Source organism: Penicillium malachiteum (assembly GCF_028827825.1).
Source record: "Penicillium malachiteum strain IBT 17515 chromosome Unknown utg000001l:1.0-8184562.0:1.0-8186909.0, whole genome shotgun sequence".
Taxonomy (NCBI): Eukaryota; Fungi; Ascomycota; class Eurotiomycetes; order Eurotiales; family Aspergillaceae; genus Penicillium; species Penicillium malachiteum.
This window is the reverse complement of record NW_026643094.1, coordinates 2864528-2879960: the sequence shown is the minus strand read 5'-3', so window position 1 is coordinate 2879960 and position 15433 is coordinate 2864528. Positions and strand designations below refer to the sequence as shown.

The window sequence follows — 15433 nt, the reverse complement described above, 5'->3', positions numbered from 1 at the left end:
AGTACTGCCTCAACTACCACCGTAGTATAAAGGCGTACCTGAAGAGGGCTACCCGGGCCGCTATACATCTAGTTGGATAAGGAAGAACTTGTTGAATAAGTCAACTGGTTGAACTGGAAGAATGGATCACCCAATTTTATCTTATATTTCTTGACTGAAGAATTCCAAGTTTTTGAGACTACTTGTACTAGTAGTCCACAGGTACTGCTAGTAGGTGCTATTTTGAATTATCATAGGCTATTGATGGAAAAAAAAGATCGTCGATGAGGTTAAAAATGTTCCACTAGTAGCTAGTGGACTTCTCGAGTTGATCGCATTCTCTTGCGTCGATACTAATATATCTCTAAAATACATGTCTGTTATATGCATCGGGTATCAATAGTTTAAATATGCAAAACAAACAGAAATATCGAGGAACAACACAATATGAGGTGTGGGGTATCATAAATCCGCTGGAATAAAAAGCCCATGAGTTCCTCCCTCGTTCACATCACCACGCATTCCCGGTCTGGATTCCGGGTCTTCTCCTTCGATTTCTCTTTGTTTTTGCCCTTCAGGACACGATCCTTGGTTCGGCCTCTGCCGAATTTATTATCTCGGCTCTCAACAGGTGGTTCCAGCTTGCCGTCTTCGTGCATGGCATTTTCCATGTCGACGGTAGTAGATTCATCATCGCTATCAATGGTGAATCTGTCTTTGCTCAGCCTTCCGGCGAATCGTGAGAAAGTAGCACCGATTCTGTTTTCTCCGGACTGGCTACCAGCACGGCTTCCTGTGCTGCTTTTTGTAGTGCGTGATCCACGACGTCCGAAAGGGAATCCTTTGCCGCCATCTTCGTCCATGGGTGTTAATCGAGGCGACGATGATGGCATGGATCGAGCCGTTGGAGGTGGAGGTAGATTGATCTCTGAAAATAGCACGCTACTTGGTCTTTCGCTATTTCGTGAAGCCGGGGCGCCATTATCTGGTCCGGTGATTTCAACGCTGGGACGAGCAGAGGAGATATCCTCAAAGAGGCCGGTGTCCAATTTATCTTCAGCTGACAAGTTGGAGAGCTTTCGAGCAAATTCGGTCATGTCGCCATCCAAAGTACTGCCAGATGCGTCTGAGGACGATGGCTTGTGTTGGTAGTTAGCCATGGAAGCGTCTTGGTCAATTGGAAGAATCTGATAAAACAATAGGTATGGTGACTCGGTTTTCAAAGCCTGCTCGATATCGATAAGAGTCACCCGTTCCTTTGCTAGATCATCAAACCTCATCCAGTGTTTAGGTGCCTCGCAAGAAATGGGACCTGTTCCATCACTCGATCCTGGTGGAACAGGGCTTGTACCTCTGACGATGGCGATGTAATGACCTGAGTCAACCGAGTTGCCTCTGTGGCAGACTATCGACTGTAGAGATAGCTTAAAGTTCCCATAGATCGGAGCGTTCGAATCCATGTTGTCATCCTGGATGAAATGTGGCAGTCCAATTTCGGTTGGAATGTCAACAAACGTATTCAGTCGGACGGATGTTCCATTCGGAAGGAAAGAGTAGCGCTTCAGGCATATTCCCAGAATAGGCCTTTTGGAAGAAAAGTGTGCTGCAACTTGAGCATCACTGGTTGGTGTATTGTCAGTGTACCATGCTGTCCAAGTTAGCTTTATTAGCCGAGATTCAATTTTGACTCAAAGGGAGGGTCGACATACGTATCAAACTGAAGAATTGCCACGCCGGCATCATCACTTCTTTCCGATAATTGCCCCTTTGAGAATTATCTGACGTAAACGGATCCTGATCACTAGATGATGGACTGTCTGAGGAGTTGGGAACAAATCGCTCTCTAACCAGGCTATCCTTTCGACTGAGTCTTCGTCCTGACGACAGAGATTCGTTGAACTCCGAAAAGGACGACCAAGAGCCTAATCTGCCAATTCGAGGCGAATTGGATTGAACGGATTGGACTGGTGAAAGTCTTGGAGTGGAGCCAACCTCCTCGACGTGAGAAGCGAAGCCTTTGGTCGTGGACAGCGATTCAAATGATCTGGTAGATCCCAGGGTGTTTCGTCGCTCAAGATACCGTTTCACTTCAATTCTGTTGTTGAAGTAGGCCTCAAGGCAATCTTCGAGGGTGATTGTTCGACCATCTGTAGGTTCAGGCGGAATGGCAACTTCCAACAAACGTTCATTGATGAACTTGTGATCACCACTTGCGTCTTCCTTCCCAAAATGGTAGATATCCATCTTGAGCGTGAGTAGGGGAAGTTCTAGCTTTTCCGTTATAAAGGTAAAAGCTTCGGAGGTGTCCTGCTGTTGCAGCTTAGCGGCATCTTCCCAGCCACACTCAGCAAGGGCATCTTGGATGTGTTTCGTCTTCCAAATGTCAGGTTCAAGATCTTCAAAGGGGCAAAGGTAAATTGAAATTAAAGTTTAGAATTGACATACCATATCAGCTGTGATCAATTTACCTGATCGCAGCAGATTGACCCACAACCTCAGCAAAGTGACCAACTTCCGACGGGGCTCATCGTTGAATGATTTGTATAAAATCGCTTCAAAGCAGTCGAGCCGAGCAAACATGGCGAAAAGCAAGGCGTCCAAGTAACAGGTCACACCTTGTCGATTCTCTGCACCCAGAAGCTTCGTGGATGGTTTGTAGGTTCTGATGATACCCTCAATCGAGTCCTCTAGTAGCAACAGCAGGGTGACCGCCTGGTCGGTATCCTCCTTGGTGGCATGCAAAGCATAATTGAAATGACGCTCTTCAAGGCCACTGATACCCATTCCTCGGATCTTGGCTTCGATCAATCGCGTCTATGTATGAGTTCTGGTTAATGCATGAACATCAATGGAGAGATTGAGAGTGGAACCTTTCGCTGATGCTCTTGGTTCTCCTCGGCTGTGGCTTGTTTTTCAAAAAGGCCACGAAAAATAGGCAAGGAAACATTAGGAGAATTCTATGAATAAGATAAAATATATAAGCGACTGGTTCATGTATCCTGGGAAAGGCTGAAAGATTGTTCGGATTTGAAAGAAAGTTGTGACAGTACCTCTTCTTTGCCTTGTCGGCGCCGGTCACGACGAGTAAGAAACTTGTGAATCCCGCTCATAGTGGCTGTGCGTATTTGAAATGATATGTCGGGTTTCAGGAACTCCCTGGTTAACAGGGAAATCGGAAAGGTAGGTTGATGAGATCACTGAGCGGGCGACATGCGGAGAAGCCTCCAGGCTACGTAGTCAGGAAGCTAGACTAACGGCAGGTGGACTCGAGGCTGCAGGATTTCCATAGAACTCTTAGAAAGCACATCATATGCCACGGTAGCTTCTGATATGCGGCACGGGATAACTCAAGAGAGCCACTCCGGTCGTCAAAAGAGATGGATGCAAGATGATTCGATAAGACAGGTGCGGGCTGATCGAATGAAGCTCGGACGTGTTGATCACTTTCGCGGGGCACGAGCGTCTGATCACAATGCAATCTGCCGGGCGGTAGGTTAGGCGGTCTGTTCCGAGTCGGTGATCTCGAATGGCATCTCAAAGAGGAACATTTGAAGCTGTACTCCATACCCGCCTTGCAGATCTGGATTTTCAATTTCGAATTCAAATATGCAGTATATGGGGATATTTCTTCTTCAGTGACTTGAATAGAACTATCACATCATGCGCGTTTGCCTAGGCTGAATCTCCATTCTCATGTTGCCTGGTATCCAAAAGTTAGTCGTAGTTTGCCAGCCCAAATCGATATCTTCGATATTGCAATTTTCTTACTGTTTGCTCTCCTCTTTCTGGTACCATATGTCCCGAGCAAGTAATGAATGATTCCAGGATCGTATGAATCCCAAAATAATAACTTATTCATACATATGAGTTGATTTTATATTCCATTCCAGATGTCAGGCTGGTCAAACTGAGTCCTCCTAGCAAGGCTTCCAATATTTCGGTCTAAGTGCCTATTTAACATTCAAGTTTGAACATTCAGATCGTGTTAAAGTAGTGCTGGCAGCAGTTCTTCAAGTTAGGTCCATATAAGCAAGGTTCATTTAGCCCTTGGAATGCTGCTGCGGCTAGCGCTGTTACGTCCACGGTAGTTAGAATTCATGGGTGGTGATTCGAAACACATTCAAAATGTCATTTCAAGCTTGAAGAACTCCAGCAAATGTTTGAGTTCATACAACAGTACTATGACCTTGAGCTAAATTGACTTGAAGGTACTATTGTTCCCTAAAATTGAGGTTACCGTTTTCGCCTGGAACTATATGAACCAGTTGGTCGTCGACACTAACACCTCGTATATCAGGCATCAAATATTTAGCCACGTGACTTGATCCCCGAAGTGCAAACAATTTTCCCGCAGGTCCCTGGGCTCCATAGAACCTCGAGTTCAACAATACCATATATCTCCCCACACAATGGCTGCCAGAGAGCCATCCAGATACCTGGCAAGGGCACTTCCCAGGGCATTCGCCCCTTCTGCCCGCCCCCAGGCCTTTTTGGGCCGACGCAATGTCTCCGATGAAGCCCCGGGTCGACGTCTATCAGACCAGCTCGAGGACTTAGAGACCTCGTCTTCATTGTCGGCGCAAGTTTCCGATGCCGACGCAAAGTCATTTGACCCCGTTGCGCGAAGCAAAGCTCGCAAAACCCAACTTCCCCGGAGTCGGTATGTATCCTCCATTCGCAGTGCTCTCTTTTTCCCAACGGGACAAGGACGGAGAAGCTTCTTGAAACAGTCCCAAAAAAAGATTTATCCTAACTCGAAACGTCCAGATACCAATTCCGCTCTCCTAAATATGATCGCGGTCCTCTTCACCCTCACCAACCCCCTGCTCCCTCCGATCCCTCCTCCCGTCTCTTCGTCCCCGGTCCTTTCGCTCTTCCCCGTGCCGAGCAGACCTACAACTCAACCGTCGCATCTGACATCCTCACCCTCTGCTACGTGCACACTCCACCAGGCTTCAAGCCTCCAGTCAAGGCATCCCGTCTCCGTGAATGGGATGACAGCTCCCCGTACCACAAGAACCGTCCTCTCCGCGGACCGCGTGGTGGAGATGTATTGCGTTTACTCCGCAAGCCAATCAAATTCAACAACGTCCCCAAGGTTGAGCGCATCACTATACACAGTTACGTGAAGTCCGCCGCTTCAGACCACTCCGGTTGGTTGCATGTTGCTGGTATCGCCGTGCAGGCTATCTCCAACGTCCGAGTTGAGACCTTCAAGTCCAAGTCTAGTGTTGCTAACTGGAGCATTGTCCCTGGTCGTGATACTGTGGCTGTGAAGGCTGAGCTGCACGGTGAAAACATGTATCACTTCCTTGGAAAGCTGATTGATGTTGTTCTCCCTCGCATTAAAGATTGGCCTGGTGTTAAGGGAAGCAGTGGTGATAGCAGTGGAAACATTACCTTCGGTCTGGAACCGGAGCAAGTTGCTCTTTTCCCTGAGATTGAGGTCAACTATGATATGTAAGTCTTCTTTTCCCAGGGTTCCATTTGTCATTGGCTTTGTTGCTTTCGTTCTGATACTAATCTGCTTGTTTTTTAGGTACCCCCCCTAAGATGATTCCTGGTTGCCATATCACCCTCCACACCACCGCCAAGGCGGACAAGGACGCCCGTCTGCTCCTCAGCGCTATGGGTATTCCTTTCTACGGAAAGATCATCCACTGAGGCACTAAACTAATCACTTAACTCTACTGGTGTTGTGATTTCGTTCCTCTCATCCCCTTCGGCACATTGTGTTCCTACAAAACCTGTAACTTTAGAAGTGACCTGCATAGTGGTCATTGCGATTCACCCAACATTTTGTATTATCTCTTCATTTTTTTACCAATTTTATCAAGCGAAAGACATTAGAAAAGAACTATGGCAGTAGCTATCCTCAAATAGAATTGTAATAATAATGATCATGGGATTCGCTGTGCTTAAATCAAAGCTAAAGCTCGAGGAGACCACTAAGTGTACACGCAAAGTACTCCATGACCAACGAGACCCAGATCCCGAACAAGAATAACCCATCAAATCAGAACCATCATGCATGGATATCATTGTGCTGAATGAAAAATAGAAAGAAAAGAAAAGCATCAATCATCCCAGTTTCGGCATAGCCAGGAACTTGCATTTTAGAAGCTCATCTGCACTGGGCCGCTTCTCATAATCAATCTGGAAGGTCATATCAAGGAAATCCTTAGCCTCCTGACTCACATGCTCTGGAGCCGGGGGGCGAGCCTTATTACTTCCAATGGCAAAGATCGCTTGAAGCTGACTGCAGTCAGGGAATGGGTGAGCACCGATAAACATCTCAACAACCAGACAGCCCAGACCCCAGATATCGGCCTTCTTGGTGTGCGCGGTTTGTCGCACAACTTCAGGTGCCATCCAGTACACACTTCCCTGGAGAGAGGGGCGATTGATGTGGCCACCTCCACCACTGCTAGCGCGGGATCCCAGGACGTGAGATGCCTCCACACGCTTCGAGATACCGAAATCGGAAATCTTGACACCACCCTTGTTGTCTACAAGAATGTTTGCGCCCTTAATATCTCGGTGGATAATATCTTTACTGTGCAGGTAGGATAGACCCGCGAGAATCTGTCGAACAAAGTTTTTGACAAGGGGTTCCTGGAAGGTGTTGTATTGTTTCAGCATGGTAGCGATGGAACCACCAGGCACATACTCCAGGAAAATGTTCAGATGTTCCTCATCAGCGGATGTGCCCAGGTACTGTACGATATTTGGATGATGCATGCCCTGGAGAAGCTCGATCTCGTGCTTGAGCGCAGTGACCATGGTGTTCTTGCGTTGATCGAAGTCCGTGCCCTTGGTAGCAGAGGGGATCTCAACTTGTTTCACAGCCATGAGTTCACCGGTAATGGCATGCAGAGCCAGGAAGACACTTCCAAAGGAACCTTCGCCGATAAGTGAGCCCTTCATCCAGTTCGCCGGTGCGAAGTTGTTGCCAGCCAAGAAATCGTTCAGGCCGGGGTCCTCCTCGTCATCGTCTTCTGCAACAATCACGCTCATCTGATCGTTGAATGCATCGCCTTCAAGGGTAGCAACACTCATAGTCTCACCGACCGTACTCTGGGGCGAGGGAATAGCGTCATCGGAGCCACTATCAAGAGAAATGTAGGACTTCCGGTTCGGTTCTGTTGATGTTGGTGATTCTTCCTGGAGTGGTTGAAGGGTGGTTGATGCAATAGAGTCCCGGTATGAAGCCTGGGGGAGATTAAATTTGGAAATTGAGATAGGTCGTGCACGAGCGGCCGGTGCCACGCCTTGGTTCTGCAGCCAGGCATCGGCAATGTTGGGCATTGGGGGTATGGGAGGGATAGAAGGTAGGGGTGGAAGTGGCGGCGCATCCTTCAAGCTTGATGCGATACTGTAATTGCTGACAACACTGAGGCGACTGGCTGCACGACTGAGACGTTGTGATCTCCGCATTGTCTTCTCAATATCTTGCTTATCATGACTCGGGAAGAAGGACGGAAGCTCGTGGATAATCATCTCACTTGGAGGTCTCTGGCCGAAGAATGAACGAAGCTTAGCCACCGGATTGCGCTGGTCATTAGGCGACATTTGCTCTGGATCATTAGACGGAGAAGGACGATGCCGGGGGCCCATTGGTGAGACTGGCTGTTTAGTATTGATAACCTGCCAGGATTCACCTGTGAGCTGTTGAATCTTGTTCTGCTGGCGACGACTGGATTTGTTCAACGCGATTTGGTGTGTGACAGAACTCTCATCCACAGCCAGCTGCGATGCACGACGAAGTTCGTCATCATCCGGCTCTCCAGCATGAATCTTTCGCAAGATCAAACGGCCACGTTCAGACTTGGAGACGCCCTCGCAGATTTCCATAAGCTCACTCTCAGTCAGTCGTCGGCAATTTGCCAGATCTGGATCTAGTCCATCTAAGACATAGAAGCAATAGTTTCTGTATTGATGCTCTGGAAGCTGAAGTTTCTTGAGCACGCCGACCATGACCTCATCGGGTGTTTTGCAATGCCGAATATCCAAGACCTTGGTCTGTCCTCCGGTGTAGATCACGCGAATGACTGGCGAATTGGGTGGTAGAGGACCCATGGTCAACCCGTCGAGACTAGGGTTTCGTGGGTGCGAACTTCCTCGGCTCGATCCGTCATTGCGACCATTCCCTGAGCTGCCCGATGATGGCTGGTTCATGTAATCCTTGCGCCATCGATCTGAATCCCCGGCCGGAGATGTCGCAATAGATGGTCTTCCAAACTCCTCCGCCAGTTGAGACATGCGTCGATTACCCAATGTTGGGAAGCCCGAGAAGCGCGAGGGTTCGGTGGATAAGGCGGCGGTTTCTAAAGCAGCTAGTTTGTTCTATAGAAGGTCAGTGCACATATCGCAGGAAGTGATGAGTAATGAATGTCTTACAATATTCTTCTGTCGGGGGTGACGACGACGGCCTTGCTCCGAAGGTTCTTAATTGCGACGAAGATCCGCACTCGATCTCCGACCTTCTTGATTCCCATCTCCTGTAGTATCTTATGGTCGCAATCGATCAGGTTATCGCCGGTGAAATGATTTGCTGCAATGAGGTCAATGGCCATTCATCTTCAGACCGCTTGGTAAGAGCAAATACCTCTGAATAGTTGCTCGTACTGTCCACATTTGATGCTGTGGAGCCAGACCACCACTCTCTTCTCATCCCACACCCTATATCAAGTCAGTACGCGTCGCCAGTGGATGATATACTGACAATCTGTAGTCTCACCGAATATTCGCCAGCTCATCTTGCCCCTCTGAAAAATCCGACTTGGTTGGGCTTGTGAAACCAAATCCATCCAGTCGAGTGGCCGTTCCAGGTCGAGTGGTGGTTGTGGGGTGAGCCGTAACTGGAGTTGGTACCCCCAAGGGGCCATTAGCATACTGCGTCTTCGCCAGCATGATGCCTTTGTGCCCGTGGATGCCACGAGGTATCCTTATCTCGCCCTTGATGTTCGGCGGCTAAATCACACGCCCTTGCCTCCGCGGACAAGGGCCGTTTGAGCCGGGCTCGATTCGTAGTCGGAGGTTTCGAGGAGTAGTATCAACACATAATCATGGAACACTGTTGAAAGGGTCAGTCGTTGTTTATGGGGATATGGTTGAACTGGGTTGTCAAATGATGATGGGGTCTGGGGACCAGGAGGGGCGATGATATGCGGCCCAGGCCCGACCACCAGACCACCGCCTATTGGGCCCCGGACATTAGGTGCGACAGAAATGAATACTGACCTGTGTTGCACAATGGAACAAAGAGGACAAAGGGTCCCTGGCGGGCTGGATTGGAATTGGAAAGGACAACGGACTGAAGATGTCTGAGCTTTTTTGGGGTGGGAAGATCGGTGGAAGAACCACTTAGTGTGAGAGATCGGGCGTTTATCCCGATTAGCTCTCCACTTGACAGCCAAGACACAGATGATCTGAAAAACTCTTCGTAGTACGGATTAAAGAAATTTAGATGAACTACTTAATTAATTTTATCTGACGTTTCAGGGGGGATTTTCGGGGAAAAATTGTGGTGTAGCAGGATCAAAGTGAGACAACGGTCCATGGATGTATCAAGGGGCATCCCCATATCGTGATGTTTCAAGTCTTCAAAATTTGGTGGAAAAAGGAAAAAGAATCTTAGTAAAACTGAGCTATATAAGAAACATCCGGATCAAGGATAAGATATAGGCTCATTATAAAAGTAAGTTTTAATAGGTATACTAGCAGAAAGATACTAAGTCTCTCACATTCACTAGGTATTATTTATATCTCTTACTTCTACTTTAGATATATCTTACTTCGAAGGGTTGGCTAGTATCTCTCACTGGTACTTTGTCTACCTCTTACTTCAGGATTTAGGTTCTCCAGAGCCGTGTCTTCAAATTGACTCAGAGTTGTCAGAAGTCACTTCAATGTTTTAGTAAGGACTACTCGGTACTATATGACTCGGACTCGGACGGGTCCTAAGAGACCACTTGCTGCATGGATCCAATGGATACTGGTATAGATTATTAAGACATAAAGTGAAAATGTACTGATACACCAATCAGGATATAAGTAGACGGGGATTACCAATGCCCTTCTCATCATCTATGATGCTAACTACTTATGATCAAGGTATATCTCATCAATTAGATGCCTCCGGCTGTACCTGCGTATGTTTTCAACTTGAACCTTGAAAGCCTGAGTTGACACGGCACTTGAGCATAGTCTCGGATGATTGGTAGTACTAACCAATAATTATTAACCTACTATCATATTTTAAACTTATCATGTCTCAGCTGGAGCACCTTCTATTACCTACTACTAGTATGCCTAAGTACCTTTTTGGAACTGCTATATGAGAAGATATTAGAAGTGACCTGTCAGTGCTACTACTTTCTATTACGTAGGAACCTTAGGCTCCAAGAATCCAATCTACTTCATCTAGATGTCCCATATTTAAGCTTAATTATATCAAATTATTCTGAATAAGTCTTGGCATCCAATTTCTATTTAGATCACCTCAAGTAACGTAACCTGGCCACTAGATACAGCTCGCTAATTTTATCCTTAATACATGAGAACAAATCCTATATTCGAGCTGTATGCTTAAACACACCTTATCGAATCATTCATATCCAACCAATAATTGTGATACATTATATGCATGTTGTTATTAACCTAGCATGTACTCCGTATGGCTTGTAGGTAGTATCAGCTCCACATATTTACCAGTAGATACCTCAGAACTCTACATCGTTTCCAAGGTTGAATTCAACTAAATAGATATATGATACTCCATAATTCAGCTATAGAGTATATGTAATATCAGGTATCAAGTACTTTATACATGCTCCAACTTGACCAGTTGGGCATCGGCTCTCCGCACTTCAAGTTGGTGGAGACCATGCAGAACAACCTGTTATGCGGCCACACTACAAACTCGGAGTAGAATTCCCCCCTACCAATTTCTCTCCAACTTGAATCTATGCATAAATTGTTTTTTAATGAATTTCATGGCATGACTATAGTATATCCCACGTGACCCTCACGCTTTTTTCCCCCCCTCACCCGCGTCCAACCCCACAGTCCATTTTTTTCCCCGCTCAAAGAAGTTCCCAAGTTTCCCAAAAGCCTCAAATTCTTTTCCCCTCTCTGGTAAAAAATAACCCCAACTCCCTCGGAAATTTTTACCCCCCACCATGGAGGACGATAAAGCTGCCAAAGTCAAGAAGAAGGCTACCGCTCATCGCAAGTCTCTTTCTTGTGAATATTGCAGCCGATCTTTCGCCCGCCTGGAGCATCTCCAACGCCATCTCCGCACTCGTTGAGTAACCCCAAAAACATGGGAGTGACCTCTGGACTAATGTAGGACAAATTAGATACCAAGGAGAAGCCCTTCTCATGTGACATTTGCTCCAAATCTTTTGCGCGAAGGTAATTTCTATCCGAATGGTCAACTTATAACCGTCCAATCGCTTACACGCATGCAACCAGTGACTTATTAGTGCGACATGAGCGCTTGGTCCATCCCGCTGAGACTGCAGCTGGTCGAGAACATCGTACACAGAATGGAAACGAGAACAGTCACCATGAAATTCCAATTCAGTCGTCCATTACCCAACCTGCCCACCACGAGTCGCGCATGCTAGAGTTGGCCGACGCTATTCCCGTCCATACCCAAGTCCCTCCTCCTCCACCTCCCGAGGTGCAGATCCAACCACCGTCGATAGTAGACACCCCACATTTCAATCCCTCTTGGGGTTATGACTTGAATTTATTGTCGCATGCTGCGAGCCATGTTGCATTGGAAGGACAACAGGAGAGTCTGGAGTCGATCAGGAAAACATCGCATTCGGTCGGCACGCCATCCCATTCCCTTCCTCATGTTCCAGAGAGAGCGATCACCGATAATTATGGTCTAGAGCCCTCTATATTGGATCTCACAGATTTGGGTGACCCGGTCCAAGATTTTACTGTCTTCTTAGAAAGTGTTGGCCTCTCCTCAGACTGGGATTCGGGAGTATTCTCCTCTGTTGAAGAACCAATGCTACCCCCAGGTTTATCCATGGACTCGAAACAACAAGTAACTTCATCAGGAAGGCTGGGTGGAGATTTGATGAGTGATCCTCGAATGCAAGTGGATGAACACCCATCATTTTCCAACTTTGGATCCCGATTACCATCGCTGCAGCCCGAATCACATGAGATTGAAGATCGCATTGGCCTTCAGGATGAAGGATCTCGACCGGCTTGGGATATTTCAAATGCTGATCGTCAAATATTCGTCTCAAAACTTGAGGAATTCTCATTTGTTCTGCCAAAAGGATTCGTGCCACCGTCTCGACATGCCCTATCCCGGTTTTTCGCTGGATATATTAATGGGTTAAATGAACATCTACCGTTTGTGCATGTTCCCACTCTGTCTATTGCCAAATGCTCACCAGAGCTCACATTGGCCACGGCCGCTGCTGGATCGCATTACCGATTCGAAAATGGTCGGGGAATCGACTTGTTCCATGCGGCAAAGGCTATCTTGCTAGAACGCCTTCGTCGGCGGGATAGTCGGCAAGTACCTCATCCATCTTGGAATTACATATCTCCTCCTTCTGGGCATTATAATTCACGTGGCTCTTCTATGATCTCAAATACAACCAGCAGCCCCTTTCAAACACACCATCATCTGCCAAATCCTCCTGTCAACGCGTCTATCTATACACCTGACGATTCGGATGCCCATATGGAAGTGATCCGAACCTTCTTACTACTTACAGTGTTTGCCTCCTGGGAAAGACACCCAGAATTGCTACGAGAAATCCTCTCACTCCAAAGTACCCTGGCCAGGCTCGTTCGTGAACATGGCCTGACGGAACCACCTCCCACTCCAGATCCCATCAGCTGGGAAGAATGGGTGCGACGAGAAGGTAACAGACGAACAAAGATGATTGTCTACTGTTTCTTCAACCTGCACTCCATCATGTACAACATTCCCCCGTTGATTTTAAATGGGGAGCTGAAGCTGAATATGCCCTGCTCCCATGACTTATGGAAAGCCAACAACGCCATTCAATGGCGTCGAGCGTACCGCACGCGGCAAGGCACCGATGTCTCTTTCCAAGATGCGTTTGCGCGGCTTTTCTTAAAATCCTCTATCTCGCACCCATCAGCCCCAATCTCTCCCCTGGGCAACTACATCCTCATTCATGCCGTAATTCAGCAAATTTTCTTCGCCCGCCAGCTTTGTCTCTCTGCGCCGAATATGCAGGGCACCAGTTTAAGGCAAGAAGATCTCAATGTGCTGGATAATTCCTTGAGTGCCTGGAAAGCATTGTGGAAACGAACCCCCGAATCTAGCATCGATCCTCAAAACCCAGCGGGTCCTATCGCATTCACATCAACTGCGCTCCTCGGCCTTGCTTATATTAGATTGCACGTTGATTTAGGCCCCTGTCGACACCTCATCACCCAGGATCCCATGCAAATCGCAGGGGCTCTAGCTGAATCACCCCCGATTGTTCGCAGTCCACGCCTAATCATGGCGCTGCTTCACTCTGCTCATGCTCTCTCCATTCCAGTCCGCCTGGGTATCGACTTCGTGGCTCGCACACACTCCTTTTTCTGGAGTATCCAACACTCTCTTTGCAGTCTTGAGTGTGCATTCCTTCTAAGTCGCTGGTTACTCGCTATTCCAGCAACGCAACCCGAACAGCGGCTTTCGGAACATGAACGAAAACTTCTTTTGTGGATTAAGAGCATGATGGATGAAACTGACATGGCTGTTGATCCACCTGGTGCACCGGACTTGGAGTTCATGGCTAATCCTTTTAAGGTGCGCCAGCTGAGCGTGGCTATTGTCCGCGTTTGGGCTCGCACTTTCAAGGGAAATACCAGCTGGGCGATTGTCGACCTGGTTGGATCAAGCTTGGATGCTTATGCAGATCTCTTAGAGAGCTAAGAGAGGAACTTCTGGGGTCCGTATATCTGAACGCCATTTCTGATACCCATGAAGTTGCTATGACACAGTGGCTTGGCCACCTTAATGACGTTATTGCTCGACGTTTTTCTTTAATTCCTTTGATTCATTTTTGTCTCATTGTTTACCTTCTTTGTGAATGTTCTTTTTCTTTCTTCTTTCTTTATTTCTTTATTTCTTTTGGTGGATATCTATTGGAGTTCTGTACATGTGGATTGGAAACGTTGGAAGGAACTGGGAGAATTCTTACTTTTCTGTATGTATTATGACTCGTCATCTGCAATTGCTGTCTATACCCGATCCTGCGTGGTTTTCAGAAGCAGTGATGTGTTTGGCATTTCATTCTGATTTCAATCAAGCTTGAACCTTGAAAACAATTATTCGGGATAATTTCCTTTTACTGCGGTCATATAAAGAACTAAATGGGATTGATGCATTTCAAGGTTGTCATGATTGAATTGGACCATAAGTAATTTATGGAATTAAGGGTATCTTCAAGAATTTACCGAGACGCCTTAACCTTGTTTCTTGTTACACTGGCAGGCACAAACCGAAGTGCCGACATGGACCGTTCCAAGTTATCGATCTCCATATCATCTGTGACTGGTTTAGTCTGAGTTGCTGATGCCTGAGGAGTAGTTGTTGCAGTATTTGGTTGGGATGCCGAACTCCGACGTCGTAGTCGTCCTTCGTTGATGGAGGAGATAGATGCCGTAGAAATGCGCCGACGGTTTCGATCGCTATTCATGGGCCTCAATAGAGAAGTGTGTTTGTCGATCCCATCATTAATAATGTAGAAATTGTAGCTCTGCAATTGGGACTAGTTAGCAATGTCTTTGGAAGCGAATTGCTACTCTGAACTTACCCTGGGAAACATATGCTTGTCTATCAGGTGCATTCGTCGTTTCTGGGGGGTCGAGCATTGTCGCTCGCATGTTTCAACAAAACAGCTGTACTACTCATTCAGACATGAATTAGGAAAAGTCCCATCTTCAAGCCTCGTATATGCAGTCATATCACATACCGTTTTATCACCTCGTTCTTTTCGGGCTGCTACAAGAGGATCATGGTTTTCCTCGATATGCAGGTTCAAGAAATGTCCAGTGGGGAAATTCTTGCCACACTGTGAACAGCGGTTGACATGAGTTTGCTGATAGTGAACTTCGTAGTCCTCATAAGAAGCAAAGGAGAGAGTCTCTCTATGGGGTGGTAGTGCACAGTGCATAACCTCAGAGACGGAAATAGAGTCCCGCGCGATCTTCGTTCTCTCTGGTGGAGGTGTGGAGTGATCTGTTGTATCCGGGGACCTTGGATGCGAGTCCAGGTCTGAGGAGGAGCCAGAGTGGCTCCGAGAGCGTTTAGACATATTTACCAGCTCTGACTTTGCGGTGTCGGGCCTGCTTAATGTGATCGGTCACGGTCCACTTTGGCGGGGCTTTATGCAGTAGGGTGTGGCGACAAGATAGATAGTCATAAGGGGTTATTCCATGATGAAATGAA

The 15433-nt window shown here is 47.2% G+C and overlaps 5 protein-coding genes across 5 annotated transcripts; 2 read left to right on the top strand and 3 right to left on the bottom strand.

The window, feature by feature from the left end:
• Positions 1–485: 485 nt before the first annotated feature.
• On the bottom strand, positions 486–3089 carry N7483_001076 (ubiquitin C-terminal hydrolase family protein; the record flags this gene model as incomplete). Its single annotated transcript, XM_057084514.1, has 5 exons — positions 486–1627; positions 1689–2352; positions 2425–2793; positions 2850–2936; positions 3030–3089. 5 exons carry the CDS (start codon positions 3087–3089, stop codon positions 486–488), a joined length of 2322 nt encoding a protein of 773 aa, XP_056950663.1.
• A 1299-nt stretch (positions 3090–4388) lies between these two features.
• N7483_001075 (mitochondrial 54S ribosomal protein uL5m) lies at positions 4389–5643 on the top strand (the record flags this gene model as incomplete). The annotated part of the gene is made up of 3 exons (XM_057084513.1): positions 4389–4639; positions 4747–5425; positions 5533–5643. The coding sequence occupies 3 exons, from the start codon at positions 4389–4391 to the stop codon at positions 5641–5643; spliced, it is 1041 nt and encodes a 346-aa protein (XP_056950662.1).
• Positions 5644–6060: 417 nt separating this feature from the next.
• On the bottom strand, positions 6061–8892 carry N7483_001074 (STE11 family mitogen-activated protein kinase kinase kinase; the record flags this gene model as incomplete). The annotated part of the gene is made up of 4 exons (XM_057084512.1): positions 6061–8325; positions 8403–8533; positions 8588–8661; positions 8720–8892. 4 exons carry the CDS (start codon positions 8890–8892, stop codon positions 6061–6063), a joined length of 2643 nt encoding a protein of 880 aa, XP_056950661.1.
• Positions 8893–11162: 2270 nt separating this feature from the next.
• N7483_001073 (uncharacterized protein) lies at positions 11163–13915 on the top strand (the record flags this gene model as incomplete). Its single annotated transcript, XM_057084511.1, has 3 exons — positions 11163–11286; positions 11343–11397; positions 11458–13915. 3 exons carry the CDS (start codon positions 11163–11165, stop codon positions 13913–13915), a joined length of 2637 nt encoding a protein of 878 aa, XP_056950660.1.
• Positions 13916–14435: 520 nt separating this feature from the next.
• On the bottom strand, positions 14436–15299 carry N7483_001072 (uncharacterized protein; the record flags this gene model as incomplete). Its single annotated transcript, XM_057084510.1, has 3 exons — positions 14436–14741; positions 14799–14888; positions 14958–15299. The coding sequence occupies 3 exons, from the start codon at positions 15297–15299 to the stop codon at positions 14436–14438; spliced, it is 738 nt and encodes a 245-aa protein (XP_056950659.1).
• Between the last annotated feature and the right edge of the window lie 134 nt (positions 15300–15433).